At 39.4% G+C, this 27,776-nt stretch overlaps 1 protein-coding gene across 1 annotated transcript in view; it reads left to right on the top strand.

The window, feature by feature from the left end:
• Nucleotides 1-27,776, top strand: part of TRPM6 (transient receptor potential cation channel subfamily M member 6) — a 98,502-nt gene that overhangs the window by 36,625 nt on the left and 34,101 nt on the right. Inside the window, exons 9-23 of the mRNA XM_052776589.1 lie at nucleotides 378-552; nucleotides 1,911-2,034; nucleotides 4,365-4,437; nucleotides 4,558-4,658; nucleotides 11,121-11,255; nucleotides 11,779-11,832; nucleotides 14,247-14,387; nucleotides 16,064-16,198; nucleotides 17,257-17,537; nucleotides 18,604-18,832; nucleotides 19,413-19,568; nucleotides 22,330-22,464; nucleotides 23,424-23,552; nucleotides 26,339-26,590; nucleotides 27,541-27,715. Of these exons, the coding sequence (XP_052632549.1) occupies nucleotides 378-552; nucleotides 1,911-2,034; nucleotides 4,365-4,437; nucleotides 4,558-4,658; nucleotides 11,121-11,255; nucleotides 11,779-11,832; nucleotides 14,247-14,387; nucleotides 16,064-16,198; nucleotides 17,257-17,537; nucleotides 18,604-18,832; nucleotides 19,413-19,568; nucleotides 22,330-22,464; nucleotides 23,424-23,552; nucleotides 26,339-26,590; nucleotides 27,541-27,715 (2,295 nt within the window). The remainder of the gene's footprint in view (nucleotides 1-377; nucleotides 553-1,910; nucleotides 2,035-4,364; nucleotides 4,438-4,557; nucleotides 4,659-11,120; nucleotides 11,256-11,778; nucleotides 11,833-14,246; nucleotides 14,388-16,063; nucleotides 16,199-17,256; nucleotides 17,538-18,603; nucleotides 18,833-19,412; nucleotides 19,569-22,329; nucleotides 22,465-23,423; nucleotides 23,553-26,338; nucleotides 26,591-27,540; nucleotides 27,716-27,776) is intronic.

Genomic DNA, 27,776 nt, shown 5'->3' with positions numbered 1-27,776 from the left:
TGTAAAGAAGTGCCTGATTACTTTTCTATGTGTGTAGGTAAACAAATGGATATTGACCAAATTTCAAACACCATCAATGTCCTTGCATGTGAGAGCTATTGTAAAGGGCAGAGGGATATTCTGAAGGATGTTTCTTCCTTCCAATGCTAGGGCTACTTACAATTTCATCAGGAGTTTTTCTTGGTCTTTTTGATCTGGTTGCAGAAGTTCTGTGAAAGTCTTAAAAAGTGTAAGTCAAATTAGAGATGGTGAAAGCATGGTTTCCTCTCCATTGAACTATGTATGAGACTCCTTCAGGAGTATTTATTTACAACATGTTCTGATTTTTTGGTGTGACTGAGACCTGTTTGTAACCAGTTAGGTGTGTTTTGAAACAGGAATGGGCCAAGGTGTACCCATAGTTGGGTTGGTGGTGGAAGGAGGCCCCAACGTGATCCTAATGGTGTGGGAGTACGTGAGGGCGAGCCCAGCTGTCCCTGTGGTGGTTTATGAGGGCACTGGCAGAGCTGCAGATATCCTGGCGTTTACCCACAAACACACAGGTGATACAGGGTGAGTAGTGGCATAATGCTCCTCCTCCTTGGTCTGCTGTATTGGGAGGGACCTGAAATAGCCTGTCTCAAAACCACTGAGATAATTTCTAATGCTTCTAGTAATGACCCCACCACGGTCTTTTGCTGGCTTTTACTTCTGTGAAGTGAGAGCAGAGTTTCTTCCTTCCCTGCCTCAAACTAGTGCTGAAAGAATTATTCTGCCAAATTTACTGTGGCTTTTTTGAAGAGGAAAAAGAAACTGCATCTAGCTATCTTGAGTTATTATAACGTTTCTAACCTTTGCTGAGGGACATTGTTGGGTGACTCCAGGGTGCCTGCTTGGGTTTTGACTCAATCCTTTCTCCTGCCATAAGTATTCTGTAAGTGGGCTTGGGTTTGGGTTGCACAAAGCTTTTGAGACTAGAGCTGGGGCTTGTAGCTGTAGGAGCCTCAGACTGGGTTAGGAGGAGGACTAAGGTTCTTTGGCTTTGGCTTTGGTTTACCCAGTGGTAACCCAGATTTGTCATCCTCGTCTAGCTGTAACTCTTTATGTCACCTCCAGTGCAGCCTCAGCTGCAGACTCTATTAAACCTACCTTGAATGAAAATTTTATGTCCAAACTGGAATTAAATATATATATATATTTGTATAGCCAATTAATATTTCTGTGAAAGTTTTTCAAAGTCAAAAGTGCTTTTTAAATAAAAAATCAAATTTATAAAGGTGGCCTGGGTTCTTTCCAATTAAAAAAATGAACAATTTAATAAACTTTATATCCTAATTGTTTATTTATTATCTTTTCTAAATATTATTTTGGGAGGGTGGTACTTTTCCCTAGTGTGTTGTATTGAGAACTTTTTTCTTCACTTGCTTTTTCTTCCATTTTTTTCTTTTAAAAAAAAATCCTGCCATTTCAAAAGAAAAGTAAAATATAGACGGAAAGGTTAACGGAAAGATAAATGAGGGGAAAAAAGATGGGAGAGGTATGAAGCCTGATGAACAAATAATGAGGAATTTAATTTTATCCCTGTATGATTATTAAAAAAAAGAAAAAGCTTGCTAAACTTTTAGTGATTTTTAGCTTTATATTCACAGACAATCCTTTGAAAATTGTTACCTTTTTCATTTGTTCTATTACCAATAGTATATATGTATGGTCAGAACTAATGCATGTGTGAATAATAATTTATGCTATGGGATGCCTTTGCTTTGTTTTGTTGAAAGAAGGCAGGAATAAATCAACAGAAAAGTAGAAATAAAAGAGATTTCTTATATGTCTCTGCTTAGCACAAGTTTTGTCTTTTGCTGAGGTGTCATTTGGGCTGGTAAGAAGTAGCTAAAAATATACTTATTCTTGCTTGTATATCTGTTTTTCAGGGAGCTGTGCCCTCAAGTGAAGGAGGAGGTCTTAGTGATGATTCAAAACACATTTAGCTTGGGACAGAAACAGTGCAGTCATCTCTTTCACATTTTGATGGAATGCATGGAACACAGAGAGTCCGTGAGTGAGGTTCATGCTCTGAGTTTAGGACATCTTCGTTAGCTGTTACCCTTTTTGCTTTTTCTGTGGTGGGTTGGCATGAGCACAGCACTTGTAGAAGTAATTGTGTTCTAACATAAAGTTAACACAAAGGTGTCTATGCTAATTTATATATTGAGTAGCTCCACAGAACCTGTTTAGTTAACTTCTCAAGTCTCAGTGGTTGCTTATGAAATGACAGCCTTTCTGATTTTAGTAAAAGGCCAGACATCTTTGTTTTCACAGGAAAGATCAAGTAATTCCTACTTTTTTTCTTCTCTGTCTTATTTTTAGTTTAGAAAAGTTTCCATCCATTCTTCTACTCATAACAGAATTGTGCTAGAACTTGTCTCTGAGTATTGAAATGTACTTTTGAAATGTGCTGGCATGTTTAGTAGCTGAGGTGCTCATTTGTGAGTACAATCATAGAATCACAGAATGTTTTGGGTTGGAAGCGACCATAAAGATCATCTAGTTCCAACCCCCCTGCCATGGGCAGGGACACCTTCCACTCGACCAGGTTGCTCAAAGCCCCATCCAACCTGGCCTTGAACACTTCCAGGGATGGGGCTTCCACAACTTCTCTGGGTGACCTGTTCCAGTGCCTCACCACCATCACAGTGAGGAATTTCTTCCTAATATCTAATCTAAACTTACCTTCTTTCAGTTTAAAACCATTACCCTTCTTCCTATCACTACACTCCCTGACAAACAGTCCCTCTCCATCTTCCCTGTAGACCCCCTTTAGGTATTGGAAGGCTGCTATAAGGCCTCCCTGGAGCCTTCTCTTCTCTAGGCTAAACAAACCCAGCTCTCTCAGCCTGTCTTCATAGGAGAGGTGCTCCAGCCCTCTGATCATCTTTGTGGCCCTCCTCTGGACTCAATCCAACAGGTCCATGTCCTTCTTATGCTGGGGGCCCCAGAGCTGGACACAGTACTCCAGGTGGGGTCTCACCAAAGCAGAGTAGAGGGGGAGAATCACCTCCCTCGACCTGCTGGTAACATGTCTCTTGATGCAGCCCAGGATACAGTTGGCTTTCTGGGCTGCAAGTGCACATTGCTGGGTCATGTTGAGCTTCTTGCCAACTGACACCCCCAAGCCCCTCTCCTCAGGGCTGCTCTCAATCCACTCATTGCCCAGCATGTATCCCTGTTTGGGGTTGCCCTGACTGAGGTGCAGGACCTTACACCTGACCTTGTTGAACTTCATGATGTTTGCACGGGCCCACCTCTCAAGCCTGTCAAGGTCCCTCCAGATGGCGTCCCTTCCCTCTGGAGTATCAACCCCACCACTCAGCTTGGTGTCATCTGCAAACTTGCTGAGGTTCCACTCAATCCCACTGCCCATGTCCCCGGAAAAGATGTTAAATAATCCTGGTCCCAGCACCGACCCCTGAGGGACACCGCTCATCAGTGGTCTCCACCCAGACATTGAGCCATTTACCACAGCTCTTTGAGTGTGACCATCCAGCCAATTCCTTATGCACCAGGTGGTCCACCTGTCAAATCCATCTCTCTCCATTTTAGAGACAAAGATGTTGTGCGGGACAGTATCAAATGCTTTGCACAAGTCCAGGCAGATGATGTCAGTTGCTCTTCCCTTATCCACCAATGCTATAACCCCGTTGTAGAAGGCCACCAAACTTGTCAGGCACAATTTGCCCTTAGTGAAGCCATGTTGGCTGTCACCAATCACCTCCTTATTTTCTATGTGCCTTAGGATAGTTTTTAGGAGGATCTGCTCCATGATCTTGCCAGGCACAAAGGTAAGACTGACTGGCCTGTAGTTCCCTGGGTCCTCCTTTTTTCCCGTTTTAAAAATGGGGGTCATGTTTCCCCTTTTCCAGTCACTGGGAACTTCACCAGTCTGCTACGACTTCTCAAATATGATGAAGTACCAAGTATTTGTTATGGGAGTAATGACTATTGTAGCAATGATCACTAAGATGGAAACTACCCAATATGTTTTTATTATTTTTTTTGTTTTACTTTATTTGTCTGTTTTTTAGTTGAAAACTGAGTAGATATTAACCATGTTGCATTTTTACATTTCTCAGCTTTAAAGGCTAATCAAAAAGAAATAGAGTCAAGTTATTAAGCAGTAGGTTGATTCCAGTTTGCCTGGGATGCCATTGAATTAAAAAGCAAAATGGTACATTTTCTGTCTGAAACAAAGGAAAATCATGTCTGGGCCTTTGCCATTGTTTGTGTTGAAATGTGTATGATTTAATCTACCACAGCCCTTTCCAAGAAGCAATAACTACAGACTTCCCTGCCTCACCTCAAATAGTGTACTTCTGCAATTCTAACAGATAACCATATTTGATGCGGAGTCAGAAGATCAGCAGGACATTGATTTGGCAATTCTGACTGCACTCTTGAAAGGTACCTGTCTAAAAGTATGATCTGTTTTCAGCTGACATACAGTTCCATTGGTTTACCTTTTCAAAGCAAAGGAGTAACATCAATGTGTGAAAACTGCTACGTCCTTTACTTGTTTCCTAGGTACAAATATGTCTGCTTCAGCTCAGCTAGATTTGGCGTTGGCCTGGAACCGGCTAGATATTGCCAAGAAACACATACTGGTTTATGGACAACACTGGAAGGTAATATTACCTTTTATTTTTCACAGTGGTTTTACACTTTATTATAATGACAAATTTTCCATGATTTGCATTTGTCAAGCTTTAATTAAGGAATAGTTTGATGCTTGGAGTCAGTCTTCTGGAGTAATCATCTTTGATTTTGGAGAGGCATTGTTCTTAAAATTGTGAAGTATTCAATTGCAGAGTGCATCAGATGGAAAATCACATTTGTTTCCCCAGAGAAAAGGTGATACCTATAATTCCTGTAGTTTTTGCTGCTAGCTTTTCCAAGTAGTTTCAGTGGTCCTTCTGGATCTGTATTCCTCAAGCCTGTGTTGACAGTCATCAGTGGTCAAGGATATTTCATTGTAGCCCAGAGTACTCTCTTGCCAAAGGAGTAAACTTGAAATGAGTGTTGCCTCTGTTTTTACAGCTTTAGACAGAAATACGGAAATCACGGTCCTTTATGGTGTGACCAGGTAAAAGAAGGTAGAATTAACTGTGGTAATGTGGCATCATGGCATTATTTCAGAGATTGTTTCTTAGGAATAGCTGCAGTCAAGGCAAGCCATGATTTAGACCCACATTAACTGTATGCTTGTGAAAGAACATACAGTAGCAATTGAATCAGTCCTATAATTGTGTTTTTCAAGTTTTCAGATGTAATCCAGTATTTAAGTATAACTCTCCCTAAGTGAGGGATTTTTAGAGATCATAAATGTAAAACTGTATGTGCCTCAACACATGCTATTCCCGTTTGTTACAAGAGTAAATATTTTCTTCAAGAAATTTTTTCTAATGCTTCCAAAAGTTTTCGCTTCCAAGAATTACAAGGTTGATTTTTCCAATCCCGAGCGCCTTTTCTTCTTTACAATGTAAATCTTGGAAAAGGGACAGTGGGTATATTTTTTTTTGAGTGACCGCAGCTGGTTGTTTGACACAAGAGAGCTGAATTTATTGATGACCAGTCTGTATTTTCCTGTGGTGTATAAGGCTGAATACATGGAGGACTATGCCTGAGATGTCTACAATTAGGCATCCATGAATGAAAGGATTTTTTTGTTGTTGTTGTTGCCTCTTTGGGCTCAGTTCACTATCTGTGCAGTGCAGATGATCATGTCATGTTCTTGCACAAAACCTGGTAAAAATAAATGGTGTTGAGTGCCTACTGAAAGGCAAAGAAGGAAATTGCTGGTTTCATTTTCAGGATTTGAACGGTGTATGAATAATAAGGGATGTACCAAGCCTGGAACAATAATGTTAGAACAAAATGTTGAATAGCTCCCTGCTAAGAAAGCATCATTCACTCTATAAACTGAATAAGACTATGCCCTCTGGGGAAACATAGTGTATGATTGAGCAATGAATAATTGTACCATTATTCATGGTGATCAATTAGCTGATAACTTTTGAGTGTTTGACCATATACCCGTAACAGTATTTCTGTCCAACAGACTTTTGTTTTTATGGAATATAGAAAAGATTTGTGTATACAAAATGATGTGTGCATGTTTTTGCCTTTATGATTATTTTTTTTATGATACCCTGTTATGTTTTGACTCTGAAGACAATTTATTTTTCCCAATGTCTTCTTTCATTGTTTTATAGCACATATTTTTTTTATTTGTGTTTATTTAGTTTTTTGTCTTCAACAACTCTGCTGTGAACTGTTGATAAGCTTTATTGAAGTACATCTGTGTAAGATATTAAAGAAAGAGGGACACCATCTATCTTACTGCTTCAAATGCTATAATATATGAGTAAGAGAAAAGCATTATGGTTTTGCCATTTTTATCATTGAAGATATATGTTGGCAAGGCCTGTGAGTCTGCATAATTCCTTTCCATTTATGTAAGAGGTATGGCAGGTGAAACTTGCTTTGACTGGTGAATTAGTATAAATGATATAATAATAGAATCATAGGTTCATAGAATAGAATAATAGAATCATTTAGGTTGGAAAAGACCTTTAAGATCATTGAGTCCAACCATAAACCTAACACTGCCGAGTCCACCACTAAACCATGTCCCTAAGTGCCACATCTACACGTCTTTTAAATACCTCCAGGGATGGTCACTCAACCACTTCCCTGGGCAGCCTGTTCCAGTGCTTGACAGTCCTTTCAGTGAAAACATTTTTCCTAATATCCAATCTAAATCTCCACTGGCACAACTTGAGGTTGTTTCCTGTTGTACTATCGCTTGTTTCTTGGGATAAGCGACCAGCACCCACCTCACTACAACCCCCTTTCAGGTAGTTGTAGAGAGTGATAAGGTCTCCCCTCAGCCTCCTTTTCTCCACACTAAACAACCCCAGTTCTTTTAGCTGCTCCTCGTAAGACGTGTTCTCTAGACCCTTCACCAGCTTTGTTGCTCTTCTTTGGATGCGCTCCAGCACCTCAATGTCTTTCTTGTAGCGAGGGGCTCAAAACTGAACACAGTACTCAAGGTGCGGCCTCACCAGTGCTGAGTACAGGGGCATGATGACTTCCCTAGTCCTGCTGGCTGCACTATTTCTGATACTATATACATATACAGGATGCTATTGGCCTTCTTGGCCACCTGGGCACACTGCTGGCTCATATTCAGCTGGCTGTCGACCAACACCCCCAGGTCCTTTTCTGCCGGGCAGCTTTCCATACACTCTTCCCCAAGCCTGTAGCGTTGCATGGGGTTGTTGTGACCCACATGCAGGACCCGGCACTTGGCCTTGTTGAATCTCATACAGTTGGCCTTGGCCCATCGATCCAGCCTGTCCGGATCCCTCTGTAGAGCCTTCCTACCCTTGAGCAGATCAACACTCCCACCCAACTTGGTGTCGTCTGCAAGCTTACTGAGGGTGCACTTGATCCCCTCATCCAGATCATTGATAAAGATATTAAACACAACTGGGCCCAATACTGAGCCCTGGGGAACACCACTTGTGACGGGCCACCAACTGGATTTAACTCCATTCACCACAACTCTTTGGGCCTGGCCATGCAGTCAGTTTTTTACCCAGTGAAGGGTATGTGCGTCCAAGCCACGAGCAGCCAGTTTCTCCAGGAGAATGCTGTGGGAAACAGTGGCAAAGGCTTTACTAAATAGAGAGATCTTAAACTGAGAATGTTAAATTTCAGTGGCTGTTTGCTACCTGATATTTTCATCTGATGCCTTCTGTTCCTTGGTGAAAGACTCAAGGGAGACCTTATTGCTCCCTGCAGTTCCCTGTAAGGAGTTTGTAACAAGGTGGGTGTTGGTCTCTTCTCCCAAGGAACAAGTGATAGGACGAGAGGAAATGGCCTCAAGTTGTGCCAGGGGAGGTTTAGATTGGATATTAGGAAAAATTTTTCTTGGAAAGGGTTGTCAAGCATTGGAACAGGCTGCCTAGTGAAGTGGTTGAGTGACCATACCTGGAGATGTTTAAAAGATGTGTAGATGTGGTGCTTAGGGACGTGGTTTAGTGGTGGTCTTGGCAGTGTTAGGTTTACAGTTGGACTTGATGAGCTTAAAGCTCTTCTCCAACCTAAATGATTCTGTGATTCTATGTGTATGGGAAGTAACAAATAACATTTTCCTAGTCCCCTCCTCTTTGACACAGAAGATTTTAGAGAACTGTCGCATAGTCCCCCCAGTTCACTCCTGGCTTTCCCAATGTGATTATCTGTTCAGTTTTTCCATATTTCTGACATTCTTTTCTGTACTTTTTTCAGGTGTCAGTCATCTTTTGGGATAGGCAGACTAGCACTGTACCCAGTATTCAAGACATGGAGTTCTTCATTGAGATATTTAGTGAAATACAAACATTTTATAGATTATTCTGTACTTGTCTAAGTATAAATCCTAATAGTCTGTATGCCTTTTTTATGTGTTTCCAACTTACATCCAATTACATTCATGCTTTCAGAAGATACATCTACTAACATTTTTTCTGAATTATTTCAAGACTGACATGTGGGTAGGGTTGTTTCCCAAAGGCATGTTATTTCACATTTACTAATATTGAATTTTACCTGCTTTTTTGGCTGGTTAGCCCATATTATGAGATTTTTCTGTACCTCCTCCCAATCAGTTTTATTATGATGAGTATTTTTGTATCATCAGCAAGTGTTGTCAAGTCAGTATTCAATATGTGGGATTTTCTTGGTCTCCCACCACCATTAATAATCTTTTTCCCTACCATTTGATCAGTTATTAAACAATTGGAGGACCTTTTGCCTTGTGCAGCTTAATTTGTTTAGAAGTCCTTCAAGAAAGCCATCATCAAAAGCTTTTGTGGAGATACAAGCATACTTTATCAATAGGATAGCCTTATCCTCATTGTCCCTGCTAATATTCTGGTAGAGTTCTGATTTTATTCTACAAAATAACCACCTTGTTTCCTCTTACTCTGCTGTATTTACCTACATTGCTATTTGTTATTGTAGTTTCATTATATTTGTCCTTACAAAGTTCTAACTGTATTGTTATGCCATACTTTAACAACTTGCAGACTCCTTTATCTTTTTTAACAATTGGTATATTTTCTACCATCTTCCATTCTGCTGTTAGAGGGGCTGATTTCAGCTACACTTCAGTACCCTGGGAACTCTTAGGTGAAAACCACCTGGTCCTGACAATTTGCTACCACTTTACGGATGACTTCTATAATCTTTTCTACTGACACTTCAATTTGACACAGTTCCTCAGATTTGTCTGCCATAAAGAATAGCTTTGATGTAGGACCATTCCTAACATGTTCTGTGGTGAGCAGTGAGGCAATGAATTAATTTACCGTTTCTGCAATAGCCTTGTCTCCTTGCGTGTTTCTTTTATACCTGGATCATCCTCTGGCCTTACAGATTCACTGGCAGTCCCCCTACACTCACTCCTCTGCTTCTGTTTGAAAAAGATCTATGTATCTGTTCATATCTATCTCAGTGCAATTGTTCAGCACCATTTTGAATGACAAGTCATTGTCAGATAATGAGTATGTTCTCCCCTTCAAGTAAGTTGTAAAGAGCTCGTAATAAACAAGCCTTACATCTCTTGCTGCTTCTCCAAGCAAAAATTAGAATGACATATATTCCTGAAAGTTTTTCTTTTGACTAAGCAGGAGAAAAATCTTAAATAACACTATTTTCTTCATACCTTGTAAAGAAGAAAAAAAAAAAGAAAAAAAAGAAAATGCACAGGCGCAGTTTTAAAGTTTGCTTTTGACTTAGTTGCTTTCTTAATTAAAGGCGAGTACCCCTCTGACTGTCAGGGTCTGCCAGACCTGCCATTGTCAGGGTCTACAGTTTGTGCATGGTTATTGTGGTTGTGTGTTCAAATTCTGAATTAGATATTTAAGCAGCAATTTTTAGGCAGTTTTCCATGTAGTCTTAGTATTTTTCTGTCTATTTAAGTCTTTTAAAGAAGCATGCACAATTATGCACAGATTGTGGCCATTTCTTTCTAGAACTCTGGTCCTCAAATTTCAGAAGGTAGAGATTGTAACCAGCTCTAACTGTGTTTCTGCTTAAATGTCAGCTCAATGTCAAACAGACTTTACAACAACAAATGTCATTTTAGTAATTACCAGATAGCTGTCTAAACCTCTTTAGACACACTGCCAGCACAAGGAATAGACTGCATGAGGAAATTTAATAGAAGAATGGTTACTTCGAGAGATTTCTGGAAGAAACACCAATAATTCAGGAACAGTGCACAAGTTTTCTTTTCACATGGGGCAATTCTGTAACATTTATTGGTCGTCTTTTAATATCACTTCTGCCAAACACAAATACGTACATGGAAAGACTAACTTCAAGTGCCAAGTTAGCACTAGTACCTGCCCCATTTGTGTGCCAGAATCCTCACTCTGCTTACCCCCGTGTGTTTTCTGTCCATACGTGTTCTGTAGAAATTCTTTATATGGATTTATATGAACCTCATATGTCCAACTCCTTTGCTATTTTGCATGTAGAAATTCTGCTGAGCTCTGTGCAAGTGCCATGAGTAGAGTGCTTTCACCGTTTGGACACTGTTGTAGGTAGAGCTCTGCTTCATGGTGTCTTTGAGAGAGTGTATCCTAATGCAGATTCTCTGTCATATTTGAAAAGAAGTCTGCTTTAAAGAACTTCAAGTTCTATAGAGAGATCTTGAAATACAGTACCTTGAAATGGCTTTTGTCATATGTAAAAAATGAAAGGCTTCCCTCCACCCACTGCATTATCATACATTAGCTTCTGAAGTGAATTAAAGAGTAGGGAATGTATTATCAGAGTCTGGTTGTAAAGTTAGAGTTGTAGAAGTCTCTACAGATGTTGGGTTTATGGAGACTCAGTTTTACTCCCCCTCTCTGTTGGATTTTTTACACTGATGCTTCCTCCAGCATATTTTTCTTTTGTACTGTGCACTTTAAGTATATGTAAAGGCAAGTCATTGTGGTAAAGAGATCCCTAGCTGTTCAGGAGTGTTTTATTTATTTCCAAAAGAAGTTAATAATTTTCTAAGCTTTTCCTTCACCTCTGTCCTTCTGGAGGTTGGCGCATTGGAACAGGCAATGCTGGATGCTTTAGTGATGGACCGTGTGGATTTTGTGAAGCTGTTAATAGAGCATGGAGTGAACATGCACCGTTTTCTTACCATATCTCGTTTGGAAGAACTCTACAATACAGTGAGTATTTGAAATCCCAGTGTACAATATTAGGTAAGAATTCTGTTTTGCTTAAGAGATTTGATAGTTAGGCCACATTTTTATGAAGGATTTTTGAAAAAAATTGAAAATTAACAGATTTTTATAATTTTTGCGTGTCATGTTGGGTTTTTGGATTGGTGTCACAGCTTTTTATTTTCAATTCATTGACATGAACCAAACTGAGTACTTACCTGAAGCTTATGAGAAATATGTTCTGATTTTAGTGTGGTATGTGATACATGTTTATCTTGCTGAAAATTATATGTTGTTAAACCAAAGTGATACCAACTTCTTTCTAGAATATGTCAAGAGTTAAGATAGTAGAGGTATTGGAGATCAGTGTTGAAATGTTTTTGAAGAGGTTTGTGGGGAGAGTTTGAGTGGGGAGAGTTTGAATCATAGTAGCTTATGCCAACGATCTTTTAGCTGCTTTCTTTTACTGTACATATTTTCTAAGGTAGGTTGATGTGTTTGTTTACTGTCTTCTCTTTTCACACCACAGAAACAAGGACCATCAAATCTACTTTTGCATCACCTAGTTCGAGATGTGAAACAGGTAATAGACATAGGAAAGGCTGGGGAGCAAAAATGGTAGCTTAGAACTTCAGTGTCCACTGGTGTACTGCTATTAGGTAATACAGGGGAATTTTAAGAGTAGAAGTGATGGGTTCGTTACTACTCTTCTATATCTACTAAGTGGTTTTATCTTCATCCCACTGATCCCCCTAAGCAATTAACTAGCATACTACTACTGAGTGCTCCCAAGGGTCCTGTACCTTAGTTTCAAAGCCAAGCAGTTTGTGTAGATCAGACTCTCTTTCTCAAGGTACTAAAGTGACATTATGAAGTGATTGTACAAAAGACTTAGTAATTAGTGCAGTAATTATGCTCATTGCTTTAAGGTTTTCTTTTTTTCCCCAAAGCTAAAAAAGTCTTTCCTTGTTGAGCACTAACAAAAAGATACTGTGACAAGATATAATATTATTTTAATGTGCTGCGGTGCCTAGGAGAACAGAAGGTGGCAGTGGATGACTACTTCATGGAGCACTGGCTCTGTTAGTAGTTTAGTGGCAGCCTTGTTATTTAGCTACACAGTTAATTTATTTTGTGTTTCTGTTATCTATTGTACCTTGCAGCACTGCTTAGCCAGGAAGGGATGAGCTGTTCTTTCTGCATCTATTCTCCACTTCAGGAGATGCCCAGATCCAAAACTAGATTAATTTGCTATTTCTTTCTAGGGTATGAATGCTAAGATAAAATAAAATGGTAAGTCTGACTGTTTGCAGAGTTCTGTGGTCTCAAGTAGTGGGATTTCTGGTATGATTTTCGTATAGTGGGTGACTTTCTTGTCAATCCCATTGATGGTTCTTAGATAGGTGTAGGGTATTCTGGTCTCCATAGCAAGCTATTGTTTGTGTGTTCCCATACTGATGGACATATTTGAGGTCTAATTTATGTGACAGATCTGGAAGAACTCAGTGTTGAAAATATATTGAACTTTTCCAGGCTGAGAAATCTGCCTTTCTCACTGATACTGAAGTGATTTGCTCCTTGGTATGACCCCTCTCCTAAAACACATGGCCTGCTTACATCTCAGGACACTGGGAGAACTCAGGGTGTGATCTAAAGGAAAGCTTTTGACACTTGGAATGGAATAGTAGAATTTAGGTAGAAAATGGGTGCACAATTTCAAAACTTTATACACCATTGGGTAGGCTAAACTCACTTTGGGACCTGCAAACAGGTCTAAATGCTGAAAAGCCTTTTTCACCTGAGCTTCTATAAGTATGCGTAAGTGCTCTGTGAATGAGTTGTGCAGTTGCAGTCTTACTAAATATGGTAACACAGTAGCTAGGACAGTCGCCAGAGTGATGTGACCATGGATTTCAGAATATTTTCTCAATTAGTGTGACCAGCTTTGCTGCTGCTACATTTGAATGGAGATACATTGCAGTCTGCCCTCATAAAATATTCTTTTTAGTGCAGAGAAGTATCTACAAGTATAGGTAGTAAGAAACACTTGCCTGACTCTCAATGACAGAGCTGGCAACCTCTATCCTGTGAGACATGCTTTTGCCCCAGAGTGCTCAGCTTGTTGGTGCCTTCTGCTCCCCAGGGCTGGGTGGCCTTACCTGGCTGTACTTACCTTACCTGTACTGTACACTAAAGTCTGTTGAAAAAACCTCAGTCTACTGAGTTAAATGACTTTTCACAGTCTGAAAGGCATACACCGCTAGGAATACTTAGTGCCTCTGATGCCATCTATGTGCAGGCCCATTTTTCACTTCTAAGAGTTGTAGTTTAAGGTTTTACCAATAATCTTTAAAATCTGCATGGAAAATAATCTGTTCTTCAGAGAATTTTTCACAAATCTTGTGTCTTGGAAGGACAGTGGAGGTAAATTGGGAAGCAGTGGTGCTTTAAACAGAAGCAGTAAGAAACTCGGAAGGTACGGTTGCTGTCCTAGTTGTCATGACAGCCTTGACCCTCTACAAGAGATTACCAGTCTCCAGGAATTACTCTACAACATTAAATACATGCTTCATCTACTTCTTCATTTTTAATTAATGAACTAGTTTAATGAGCAAATCATACTGTGCTAGTTTTCTCTTGTTATGAGAAGAAGAAGATTTTTATCAGTCTCTCTGGCTGTTGGTGATTAACCTGAAGAAACATTACCCTCACTGTTGAATGCAGCTGGTCTTGTGAACATTACGATATATGTTCCTATGCAATGTGGGTGCAGTGGACTGTAGATGTCACACTTTTCAGGCTGAAAATGTGGATGTGCCTGTGTTCTTCCTCCTAGGGGAGTTTCGTATGCCTAATGAATGTGTGCACTTTCCTGACAGATGGAGGAGCTCTCAGTTGCACCTTCTTCCAGACTCCTCTCATAGTAGTAGGGCTCTGACATGGTTCAATGTTGCGTATAATAGCATCATGAAATGCTTGTGACATTTGGTGTTTCAGAATACCCTTTCCTTGGATTATAAGATATCACTGATTGATATTGGGCTGGTGATAGAGTACCTCCTTGGTGGAGCTTATCGGAGCAGCTACACAAGGAAGCATTTCCGAATTCTCTACAATGATCTCTACAGAAAACATAAGGTAACTTCTGTGAAATGGCTACTACTGGTCACGAAGAAAAGCCAAAACATGACACCTGAAAATAGATGAGGTTGTTATTGTGGTTTGTCTGAAGAGTATCAGTTAAATGAATGCCACGCTTGTCAGTTTTATGAATCTCTTTGCCAGCTGTGGAAAGGTTGCAAATAAAACAGACAAATCTCTCCACAAACTACTCCCTGCCCCCCAAGACCACCAGTGATTGTTAAATTAACTTTTAGTTCAGTAAATTTACCTTTGTGTCCAGTAGCCAGGTTGTGTTCTTTGTCTGTCATCCATGAGTAAAGATCCACAAGGCTGTACCAACCACCATTTTCCCTTTTGCAAAGCAGTTGCATGTTTCTGCTCTTGCAACTTGAACCACATCACAGAAATACTGAATTCAACAGGCACTGAACTAGACTTAGAGCATGTCAGGATGGCATAGTGAAGAGCAACATGGACATCCCTGACCTGAGTTTTGAGCAAATGTCTTACCTTTTAGAAGCAGCTCAGTGCTAGTGGTGCATCTTCCTGCCCAGGCCAATGAGCTGTGTTTGCCTGGAAGAGCTTTTTCCGTGATGCACTGGTCATCACAGGGGAAGTCTCATGCTCGATGTGCCAGGCTGCACCCATAATGCAGTGGCTTTGTGCAGGCATAAGGTTATGCTTGGACATGCATGCCGTTCTGCACCTTCTAGATGCTTGAGGTGTTTCACTGTACAGCACAACATTGTGCCATGTCTGCATTTCTGTAGCATCACCTCTACAAACAAACAAACAAACTGCCTCAGAACAAAACTTTCATTTTCCCCACTGACTTTTAACTTGGAAACAGCCTAAACTTCTCAATAAATTAGCTGAATATCATTCCCAACATCACAGAAGGAGCAGATTTACTACATAAGAATTCTCCCCAGTTTTCAGAGTGGAACTGGACTTTGATTAAAGTACTTCCATGTGCTAAAAATCAAACAACAAAAATGTCTCTTCCTCTCCATGTACTACTTTCATGAATAATAGAAGAACCTCAGGGTGAGTAGGGAAAATGAGAAGAAATAATGAAAACTGTTACTTGGAGTGAACACAAACATAGAGACAGAGCTTCCTGTGTGTCACTGTCTTAATACAATGTTTAAAAAGAGATATTTGAGCAGTTGTAACACTCTTCACTGTATCCTCGTGAAATTTGACCTCAACAGGGATGGCTGAAACCACATGATCATATAACTAGAACTGCAGAGAAAAGCATTAGTGATTCAGCTGGTAACATTCTTCCCGCTCAGTCAACACTGAACAAAATGCCCAGGGGTGCTAGACATGCCATTCTTTGGAGAAAACTGTCAGCAAAAAGTTCAGAGAACTTCTGTCTTTTAAAGGGCTTATGGCACTCTTTATTAAGGGTAGGCACTTGGAAGAGCTTCCAGATTGGATGATTCCAATCTTGTGCAAGCCCTGTTGTTGTTGTAGTTGGTGGATGCTATTGGGGAAATCAGTATTTTTAATTTAGAGATTCAGAAAAATACATATTTTTTAAATTAGGTGTGACACAGGCTATTTTTTCTTTGAATAACATCAGTTTATACAGGCACCATTGCAATCGGAGATAAGTACAGGCAAAATTAATCTCTAATTTGCATTTCTCTCCTTGTGGTTTTTTGGTATGCCTTTGGATCTAGAGAGTGCTCTCCAGCTTTTCCCAGAGCCTGTCTCATTCCCTTCATCAGAGTAATCAGACAGGTAGCAGAATGGGATCTCCTGAAAGTACTTTGCATTCTCAGTTCTTCAGAACAGCACAACCTTACAAATACAAGGTAATATAATTAATTATTCTAGAGTTTGCTTAGGACATATTAGGCTGCTAATAATTTTATTGAGAGATTTTAGACATATGTTGGTCAGGCTGTTAGTTATCATAATTCTACTTAAATTCCAGTGGAAGCAATGTTTTACTGCTCACTGTTCATGAAGTACAAGTCTTGCAATTTTAATGTTGAAATCAAGCTCAGACTCCTCCTGTGATACTTTTTAACTTCCATCCATTTGTTGCTAAGAGCTTTTGTTCACTGAAATGTAGTATCACCAAATTTCTGAGCACCAAGCATGGGTGAAAACTCTTCTTATTTGGAAGCAACAGTAGGAATTCTCTTTACTTTCCTAATGTTTCTTCATGATTGCTTATTAAAGTAGCTATAGTAAGCCTGCTAAGAAAAGATACAGTTCTGATATCTGGAAAAATTATGATAGAATATTTTCTTTCAAAGAAAGAATGTTAAAGAGCAAAGATCGCCACATGCATATATCTGACAGACAAAACATAAAGTAGAATGAATTTAAATGGCTTTATTGGAATTAGTCTGAGCCAAAATGAACCCATTATAGCACTGAGACAACCTGACTTATACCAGTAAGACTTTTTCTTTGCCTTTAATGGAGAAATATCCAGACACAAATGTATAGCAAGTTTACATTACAAGTATGGCAAAGAGTGAAAATAATCTTTAAGTATCAGAAGTCTATGGTGTATGTTTCAGTCTACTGATTGCTTTTTCTCTTGTCATGACACAAATACAAGAAAAGAGTGAAAGTAGGATCTTGGTATCAAGGGGTTTGGGGACTGCCCGACACTATGGAAGGGGAGGCTATGAGTGGCATGGGTACAGAGCAAGGAGTGTTTTTCCTCCACTAATGTTACCAGCTTCTTAGCATTGGTAATCTGAATGTGATCTTAGCTGTGGTTTATGATTTAAATGTATATAACAGTCAAATAGTTTGCTACTTGCAATTCAGATTTGTGTGCAGTTTTATTTACATGAATCTGAACCTCAACCATTCATTGAGATTTTCTTCTTTTTGAAAAACAAATTCATAGGAAAGATCCACTGCTTTCCATAAGTGTAAGAAGAAATCAAAAGAGGATATAAACTTTGCAGAGAACTATGAGTCATCTGGCTTTATCTACCCCTATAACGACCTCCTGGTTTGGGCAGTATTAATGAAAAGGCAAAGGATGGCAATGTTCTTCTGGCAGCATGGAGAGGAAGCCATGGTAAAAGCCGTTGTGGCTTGTAAACTCTACAGGGCAATGGCACATGAAGCTAAACAGAGCAACATGGTGGATGACACTTCAGAAGAACTCAAGAAGTACTCAAAGTATGAGTTCTCCTTTCACTTCAGTTAATAAAGTTCTGCAGTGCTTAGAATGGTTAGATATCTTCCTAATCCACTAAGAATCTGTAAGGTTAGTGGTGCTGTGGACTACAAAGTGTAAAAGAAATACTTTCAGCTGCCCACTCTTCATATTATATAATAGAGCTATGTATTGGTGTGCAGTCTGGTCACAAGTTAAAGGAAAGCTATTAGCATGTTATCTAGTTGCATATTTGAAAATTAAAATATAGGTGAGTAATGCATAGCTCACTGTCTGCTAAATGATCAAGTGGAAGACTGGAATTTCCCTTACAGCCTCCCTTCCAGTTCAACTTGTTAAAAAGCCATGTGGCACACATGCGTTGGACTTTTCAAATCTGTAATGTGGTAACGAGCAAACTAAAATCAGTGCTTAAATCCTGCTCTGTGTAAGACCTAAAGAAAAATGTATGCTGAAATAACTGAGTGAATAAAAAATGAGGTAGACCAAGAGTTTTCTTCAAGTTTATAGTTTTATGTTAGTGTTTTCTAGTAGTTTTTCTTGTTGATGACATATTGTATGCTTTATGGACATCATGCCTCAGATTCAGAGTACAGTAAGATGTGCTGTCTTGTTTTGCATGCAGCTCCGAAGCTTAATTTAAAGGAAGGTGTATCTTTCTTGAGGAGTCTTACCTACAGAGATTTTTAAGAGCCACTGTAAAAGAAGAGGCTTTTGCAACTGCCTGCAATGCTTGCCTACAGTGGTGATAAGTCTGTTGTTGAAGGAAATACACAGAACTTTGTAGGGTCCATTTTGATTGCTGAGTGAGATTAGGAACAAAACAAAAAACCCCCAGAAAACAGAAGGACCCTAAACCTTGTGACTAGGACTAAATAGATTTACTGCCCAAATTATTTTTCACTAGATACGTTGATAAAGCAACGGGAAAAATGGGAGAAGGCATACTTACTGAGATTGTTAGCTGAACTTTAGTTAATGGAGTTTTTGAACCAACCTTTTTGCAGCAGTGATTCTGATTTTTGACTGATCCCTGTTATTTTAACTGTTAATTCCTTCCTGCTCTAGGGAATTTGGGCAGCTTGCCTTAGATGTGCTGGAGAAAGCATTCAAACAAAATGAGCAGATGGCCATGAAGTTGCTGACCTATGAACTGAAAAACTGGAGCAACTCAACTTGCTTAAAACTAGCAGTGTCTGTGGGACTGCGGCCTTTTGTATCACATACTTGCACACAGATGCTGCTGACTGATATGTGGATGGGACGCCTGAAGATGCGGAAGAACTCCTGGTTTAAGGTAACATCACTTTAGCTTTTTCTGAGCATTTAGATGCTGTTTAGATGCTTTATACATGTCTTTGTGGTTATGAACGCGTCTAATGCAGCTTCAGACAAATGTGCTTAAGTATGGATTGGAGCGTGCACATCTGGGAGAGAAAAGAAAGATGGGAAGACAGTACTTGCTTCTGGTTTACTGCTTTGCCAAAGCAGCTGTGGGATGACGTTAGGAGAATGCATTTCGTGAGGGTTTTTTTGCTGTTCCCATTCTCTCAGCACCCTTCAGTTCCTCCCCACCTGCTCTCACTGCCCTGCATTGCTGGTTCTCCAGCTGAGCTGCTGATGGCAGCTGCTGATGCCCTCTGGTCATAGGGAGCCATATCTAAAGTATTCCCAGATACCATGACACTCTTCAAAGCCACAAAACAGTCAAGAGCAACACACTTTGGAGGCTGTAGGAGTGTGATAGAGATTCCCCACACCAGTGGCTCCCTCCCAGGCCAACGGAATTGCACTGGGTTTGTGCATGGCTGACTATGGCCTCAGGTCTATGCTATCACTGCTGAATTAATTTCCTAAATCTTGTGTCTCTCTTTTAGGTCATTATGAGTATTCTCCTGCCTCCCACCATCTTGATGCTGGAGTTTAAAAGCAAGGCAGAAATGTCTCATGTGCCTCAGTCTCAAGACTTCCACCAGTTCACATGGTATCATGGGGATCAGAGCCCAACCAGCATTAAAGATGCCTTGTCTCTGGTTAGTCTGCAATGTTCAGTCATTTATGTGTCAAGGTCTGTCTGTTTACCACAGTATAATCCTGTGGAGTGAGGAGAAGGTGATCAGCTGGAAGTGTCAGGGCCCAATTCTCAAGAAGTAGGTATTTGATCCCTGGTTTGGATACAGACTTAAGTGACCTTGGACAATTCATCTGTCCTGGGTGTCATTTCTGTGCTGGTCATAATGAGAAAATCCTTCCCAACCTCACAGAAGTATAATGAGATTATAATTATCTGTCAGTTACACAGTTATTTTAGGGCACAAATTCTATTCAAGCTGCAGATAAATACCTATGCAATCTTGTATACCAAATAATCTAAGAATGGTTTCATATCATACACAAAATCATATCCATAAAACTCAATTCAGGTTGCCCAGTTTTGCTGTCCAAAGCAGGGAAACAGCAGAACTGAGGCAGGCCAGGTCTCATCCTCTCCAGCTCACTCCTTCCTTCTGCTCTGCCTGGCCAATAGCCTCTGCCCCACGTCTCAGCTGCAGCCTCTCCCCCTCTCCATGGCCATCCTTCACTCTTAGTCTCTCCTTGAGATTTGGTTTCCTGAATTACACCATAGCCCTTCCAGAGGTCTAGCTCCTGCCCTACTTGTTGAAAAACAGGGTATCTCTACTTCTGCATCGCTTGAGCCTAGCAGAGATGCCATTTAAAGCACAAGAGAAGCACTGTGCTTTTGGTTTAGTCACCTGAACTGAGTCCTGGAACACTCTGCAGGGACCTGTGGTTGTGCAAAAGTCCTTCTTAGGCCTGTCTGTGGGGAGTCTCCAGCATAGGTGAAGTCTTTGCCTTTTAAGATCTGAATTCCCCCAGACTTCCGCCAGGCAGAATTGCCTGTCCTTTCTTTTTCTCATTCTCCACAATGCATTCCTTAAACTGAAAATTTCCAAAAGTTTTCAGTCTGAGGTAGACAGCAGACACAGAGAATTTCCATCCAAAAAGGTAAATGTTGGTGAGGTGCTAACAAATGAAAACAGGATTGTCAAGTGAGAGCTGTCAGGCAATCTTTTTTGCTCTGCTTATCTTACAGCACGTAAGTATTGTAGATTGCTTGGGACCTTCTCAGTTAACTTTCAATTTGTGTAAAATGAAAGACTGCGGATTGTCTTTGAGGGCTTTTGCGGCAGCATGGTAGGCTTGTCAATGCCATGCTTGTGTTTTCTCTCTCTGATGCAAAAAAATGCTCAAAGCCATTATATCCTGCAGTGCCTGTCTAATATAGTCAGTTCAAAAATGCTTTTTATGGGTTAGGTAACAGCTATCATACAGAGGACAAGCCAATTGTAATTATTTGCAGCAGGACCACCCCTGCAGTCTGGTAGAAGGCAACACAGCAATGTGCGTAAGCACTTTTCTGACCTGCCTCAGACACGCTGCTTCCTTCCTGTGCTAGCAATAAGCTTAACCTCTGATTGTATCTATATAGAGTGTTGTTTAAAACAAAGGGCTGAGCTACTGCTTTTTCTTAAATACTCTGATATGAAGTATTATAGAAGAATATACAGAAAATTTCAACAGTGTACATGTGCCACATAGAGCATCTTTCACACACAGTCATAAATTCCAGTGACCTGCTACAGCTGGAAATTGTACTCTTTCATGGGACTAATTCTCTCCTTCACCTCGGAGGATCTGATGTTAACACAGTGGGATGATTCTGTGTATCAAATTCTCTGGTTTAGCACTTCTCTGAGTCTAGTGTGATGAAAAAAAATCAGTTTTCCCCTGATAACCCAAGGAAATGTTGTGTAGTAGGGGTAAATATGTCACATAAAAGTTCTATACTGCAGATGTATAGTAGCAGTAGGTTTTAGCATTGATTTTAGCCAAGGCAATTGGCCAGCATTGAAACAAAACTGAACAAGGTAGTCTGGTTCCCTCAGCCTTGCCCAAGTATTAGCTATTTATAGTTTCCCCAGGCCTCTCTCCTTCATCTCTGGAAACTCCTTTAAGTACCTTCTGGTTTTGTCAGTTGCCCACTGCTCTGTGTCTGCAATTCTTCTTAGGCTTCAGTGGCAATCAGATATTTGTACTTTCAGAGGGGTACTCAGACAAATGTCAAACTCTGGATACAAAATCAAGTGTGTTTGCTTTTTTGTTTTTATTTTACTGAAGATAATAAAGAAGTTACCTGTATTTTTTTTAGGCAGATCTTTGCAAGAGAGTACTTATTTCATCCTCATCTTCATATCAGGCATACAACACATCAAAAGAAGCAATTAGATTCTGTATTTAGAATTTCACTGTCTTGACTTTTTCTATGCGACTGTATACATGAGCAGAAATAGAAATGTGATGCTTATTCCCTTATTTCAGCATGTGCCACAGTTGTCAGTGGAGTTCTAGCTAACACAGTTATGTCGTATTGGGAGTTGTTATTTACCTGTATTTCACAGATGGGGAAAGTGAGACATAGAGAGATTAAGTGACTTTGCTTAAAGACTTAAAGAAATGTGTGGCAGAAACAGGAGTGGATTCAGGTCTGGTGATTCCCAGTCCACTGCCTGTGGTCATAAGAGCAAACTCTAAATGAGTATTTATAGTGGAAAAGTGTGCATGTTAATTGTTGCAAATGAGATGGCTGTAACCAGACAAAATCGAGCTACACTAATGGTTTGTATATTCAGAACAAAGCTTAAACATCTGTGCCTGTCTCTCCTCTAACATGACACAACCTTTGCAATCATAGACCATGGTTTCTTACTTTTAAAATGCTGTTTCCTTTTAAAGAAAGATTATGATGTGGAGAAGGTTGCCCAGAAGTCTGATGAAAGCCAAGTAGACGGTGGACAAGGAAACCTGCCTGGCACTAGAAAAATCTATGAGTTCTACAACGCGCCAATTGTCAAGTTCTGGTTTCACACGGTTGGTCATCATGTTAGAACTCAGATTGCCAAAACCTTCCTTTGATCTTCAAATACTGCTTGATGCTGCTTTTACTTTGCCTGGCATGGATTTGCAGCCACTTAGTGGTTCTGCTAAAATCATGCAGCTGCATTGAAAAAAAAAAAAAAGGAGAACGATTATAAGGAACTAAAGAAAAATCTGAGCACAGCTTTTTACAGTGGTTAATTGCACATGTAGAAATAAATTTGAAGCTGGCCTTAAATACCTCACAGATATTTGTGTCCCTTTCTTTAGGAACTGTTTCTGAAGGAATGAATATTAATCTATAGGATATCATTTGCTATAGAGAAATATGCATTTATTAAATTAATTTTAGTAACTAGCCCTGTGTCAGTAGAGGTTAGGATGTTCAAGACCAGGCTGCCTGTTGGGTCAGACCACCATGTACATAAACTGTTACTCCTTTAACAGGGTGTGGTTAACTGCTTTATAAGTTAATCTATTATCTCAGATATATTTATAGCGTGTGCTGGTACCTTTAAAATATGTGCTTTCCACCTAATACTGTTCTTCCTGTGTTTTGGAAGGCAATGATTAACCAGCAGTGATTCATGTAGCTTTGAGAATGGTACTTGCTCCCACGGAAGGATAGGATAAAAGCATGGTACTGCCTTTACGTTCAAGTAATGGTTGTGCAGATAAAATATTCTGTCTCATAAATGGGTTTGGGGCCTAGGTGAACACGTGCTGCAATAGTTCGTCTTCTGCTCCTATTTTTTCAGGACTAAAGCACCAATTTCCAAATGATGTTTAAGGATATTCCCATAAAAAATACTTTGGAGAACTGGAGGAAAGATTTTGGGCTCAAAAATCTGACAGTTTGAATACATATAGTTAGGCTAATCACCTGTTAATATGTTTGCAGAAACTTGTTAGAGATTTTTGTGCATATGGATTATATACCATGTGTTTTGTAGATGGCATACATGGCGTTTCTCATGCTCTTCACTTACACTGTGTTGGTGAAGATGGAACCAAGACCAAGTGTGCAAGAGTGGCTTGTTATCATTTATGTTTTCAGCACTGCTATTGAAAAAGTCAGGGAGGTAAGCTTTTCCATTCACACTTCTCAACTATAGAGGATATATTATAAACCAGAGAATACCATAAACTGAAGAATGTGAAATCCTGCATTCTTTTTGCAGAGAATTTAGCAAAGGAAAGAATTATACAGGGCATTTATTTCTGAGAAGTCTTTTGTTTGAAGACCATTACTTGGGCTTTGAAAATGCATCTTAAAGTTTGTCCTTAAAGCTCTATTTTTCTGTGTAAAGCCAGTGGTAATGCGCAGGTCACTTGAGAGTGATTGTGCTGAATTGAAATTTGGAGCCCCAGTGTAGGCACCTGTTTTGATACCAAAAAGTCGGTTGAAGAAACTCTCCAAGACTCGTTTTGGAGTTTTAGAAAGCAGACATTCTTTATTGCAGCGCTGGATGCATGGGACATAATTCCACCTAGCGTGCATGCCAAAGCTTCAGCACAAACAGGTTTTATGGAGTAACTAATTACATATTAATCAGATTAGTATACATATACATAAAAATTATTGTGACTGATTATCATAGTACTGCCTACGTCTGATCATGCGCAATGGTTCTTCATTTAAGTCGAAGGGCTGCTTTTGTGACCACCGACCCATTTGAAATTCTGTTGGCTGACCTTCAAGTCTTTGTTCGTCATCCTTGTTCTTTGATCTTGGAGCTTAACATGGTTTCAGTCACATATGGTCAGTTTCAATATTATTCTTATCTAATGTACAGGAACATCCAGTCATAAGAGCAAAGAACTGTAAAACTTATGAGTAACTACCTCTACTAGTTAATTCCCTGGCTACACTTTTGTCTATTGTTTCAATCATAGTGTTAGGATAAGATTTTTAATAATTATTTACCAAATCTCACCTTTACAGTCATCTAGCAGCAAACCAGTTTCCACGGCTGGTACAAAAAAATTAAAACCATAAAAATATTTAGACATACCATACAGAATGTATGGACATATGCTATCAGTTTCTTAATTTTTTTGAGTGGACCATTAGGTTTCTTATAACATATATGGAATTTGTCTTTAGATACTTACTTTCAGCATGGACATTGTTATCAATTAAAAGGTGTTATGTGTAGAATAATCTATGGGTCTCCATCAAGTCTAACTGACCCTCTATAAACAAAACTGGAAAAAACCCACCATCAACTTTTAATGCTGGATTCACTGAACATGGAAAAATTATATTCCAATCAAAATTAATTGCAATTATTTGCAGTTGATTAGATCCAAGCTTCTGAACACAACTTGCACTCCAAACCTGAGGTTGGGGACAAAGGCAGCTATGTGTTTCCCAAATTATTGTATCTGGTCAGACATATCTTCACTGTAGAATCAGCACATAGTAAACAACAGTGGTGTGATTTGTCTTTTATATGACATTTGAAATACTGTACTTTTAGAGGAATAAAACTGCACAAAAGCAGTCACAGTTCTGAGTGAAGGATGCTGTTACAATAGATCACTCAGAAGACTGTGACATCAGTATGAGAGAGGTGAAGGATTTCAAGGGGCAGCAGAAATACTGGGAATATATTGAAACTTGAATAAACATGCAAGTTCTGTGGCTGCATGAGATAAAATTGAAAAAACCTACACGAGGATTGTGTAATTGAGAAAAAAATTGAATGTGAAACAGCAAGCACTTTGGAAATCACTGTTGTGCTGTTGCATCGTGTTGATGGTGGAACAGTGGAAACAGCTCTTCAGCTCTTCCTTCTACCATTAACATTCATTGGAGACTTTGAGATTCATGTCTTCTACTTGATTTTCTTTGTCCATGTACTAGTTCTGGTCTGCTGGCAAAGACTTTGTAGGACACTGTGTCTTGCACGTGCAGCTAATTAACTGCTGAGAGCCTTGTTTTATATAACTGCAAGACTCTGTTTCTCGAGATTGTATCAACTAATTGTTAAAGCCTTAGGCCCTGATCCTGCAACTAGTTCCTCATGTGAGTTAGTCCAGCTGTATTGAGTAGGATCACTTGTTTACATTAATGTGTTCATATGCATAAATTCTTGCAGAATGAGGGCGTAACATTTCCAAATCTCTCCTTTGCTTGGTACTTATCAGTGTGATCTTACATAGCACTGCATAATTGGCCTCACTTGCACAATGTGCAAAGGTTTTATTTATGGCCTCCCAAAGATTCCACTTCACACATTTGCTCAGTGAAGCTTAAAATCCCTTTGGGGCACCTCACAGTTCAGGGATTGAATATTTCATTCTTTACCTTGCTAGTTGCCAGCAGTCCTTTTTTTAGCATGTCCTTGCTGGAATACAAGGATCTTTCTTTATATTTTCAGTCTGAAATAAAAGGCATTCGTTATTTTCCCATCAGCAAGGTTAGGTTGGTACTTTCCATGACTTAGGGGCTTTTGAAAGGGCTGTTGCAGGTTGTGACCATTCCTCTAGAATAAATGCTTGTTAATTTATAATGATATGTAGGCATAACAGTTCTATATTGGCTGCTCTTTTGTGCTGAGGAATGTGCTCTTTAGTGAATGGGTTCAGGCTCAGAATCCATTTTTCTTTAGAAAGAGCTATCCTATTTGGTATGGCATACTTGAGCAATACAACACTATAAGTACAAACCTCAATGAACTGTGAATGGCAATATGCAGTACACAGGCCTGCAAAAAAAAAAAAGGAAAAAAATTATACATTCCCAAATATCATGAAACAGTTCAGACAGAAAAGGTTAAAGAAAGTATCTGTGATTTTAATGGAGTTCCTTTGTTTGTTTGTTTGTTTGTTTGTTTGTTTCTTTTTCCCACATTCTACTCAGGTATTTATCTCAGAACCTGGAAAATTCTGCCAAAAAGTGAAGGTTTGGGTTTCTGAATACTGGAATTTTACTGATTCTATAGCTATCATCCTGTTTATGATTGGTTTTGGCTTGCGCTGGTCCGACGCCCCTGTTCAAACTGCAGGGAGGCTACTTTACTGCTTGGATATAATATTTTGGTATGCTCGGCTCCTTGATCTTTTTGCTGTGAATCAGCACGCTGGCCCATACCTGACAATGATTGGAAAAATGGTAAGTATTATGCTTTGGAGCAATATTTTTGTAGTTAAGGCATTTGTTGAGAAATGTGTAAAGGTCAGAAGTGACAGAAGAGAATGATGGTCAAAGGAGAGGTCACCCAATAATTCATAGTGAATGTATTACCTGAAAATACCATGTCTTTTTCTGTTTGTGAGTTGACCAAAATAAATTTCAGTTCCCTCTAATTTATTCATTATTTGAATTTATTCACAAAAGCCATTTTTGCTTCGTTCCTTAGAGAAGGGTTGCATTTGAGTTGAGTTTCTGATCCAGCTTGATAATAGGAGAAAGAAAAATCACTGTCTCTTGCAGATAGGCTCACTACTGTAGATAATTCCCCTAGCTCTTGGAAACTGTCTCATTATTATTTTACATTTTGATTCAAATAATTATATCCCATTTTAGCAGGCAAAATTTCTCTGAGATCAAAGTTAATTTTTTTTTCTCTTTTGGTATAAGAACTGCTGCTTAGTCTTTAGGGACATCTGCAGATTCCCACTGTAATTTCCCTCAGTTATTGGGAACTATCTTATTAATGCTTTTATATTCTGTCTTGCATAGTAATTCCAATTCAATGTTAGAAGGCAAAATAATTTTCACTGCTATTCCTTGCTCTCAGTTTGGAAGAAATACTACTGAGGAAAAGCACCATCATAAGTTCTCTGCATTTTTCAAATCTTGCTTAAGATCTTAAGAGGGAATTGAGAGGCAAGCAGGACTGGTGGCCTTTTTGGTCCAAGGTGACTTTGACCTCTATAAAATACTTGGGTAGTCCAGGTCATAGAAGTAATTATTTTTTTTTTCCTTCAGCATATTAGATTATTAGCCCTGGTTTTATATTCTGATTTGTAAAAACAGTGATTAATACTCTTCCCTAAAGTGTATGTCTCCTTTACATATAATTAACACAGCTAATTCTTTCATGCAAACATGTCTTCCAGACAGCAAACATGTTCTATATTGTGGTCATGATGGCCATAGTCTTGTTGAGTTTTGGAGTGTCACGAAAGGCAATCCTTTCACCAGAGGAGCCTCCTTCTTGGACTCTGGCACGAGATATTGTATTTCAACCCTACTGGATGATGTTTGGTGAGGTCTATGCTGGAGAAATAGATGGTAGGTAATTTTCACAGTACAACCCAACAGCTTGAATCTAATGCCTACTTTGGGCTACTAG

Source organism: Harpia harpyja, chromosome Z, assembly GCF_026419915.1.
Source record: "Harpia harpyja isolate bHarHar1 chromosome Z, bHarHar1 primary haplotype, whole genome shotgun sequence".
NCBI classification, from domain to species: domain Eukaryota; kingdom Metazoa; phylum Chordata; class Aves; order Accipitriformes; family Accipitridae; genus Harpia; species Harpia harpyja.
The sequence above is the reverse complement of the archived record's forward strand: the minus strand, read 5'-3'. Positions and strand labels throughout refer to the sequence as shown.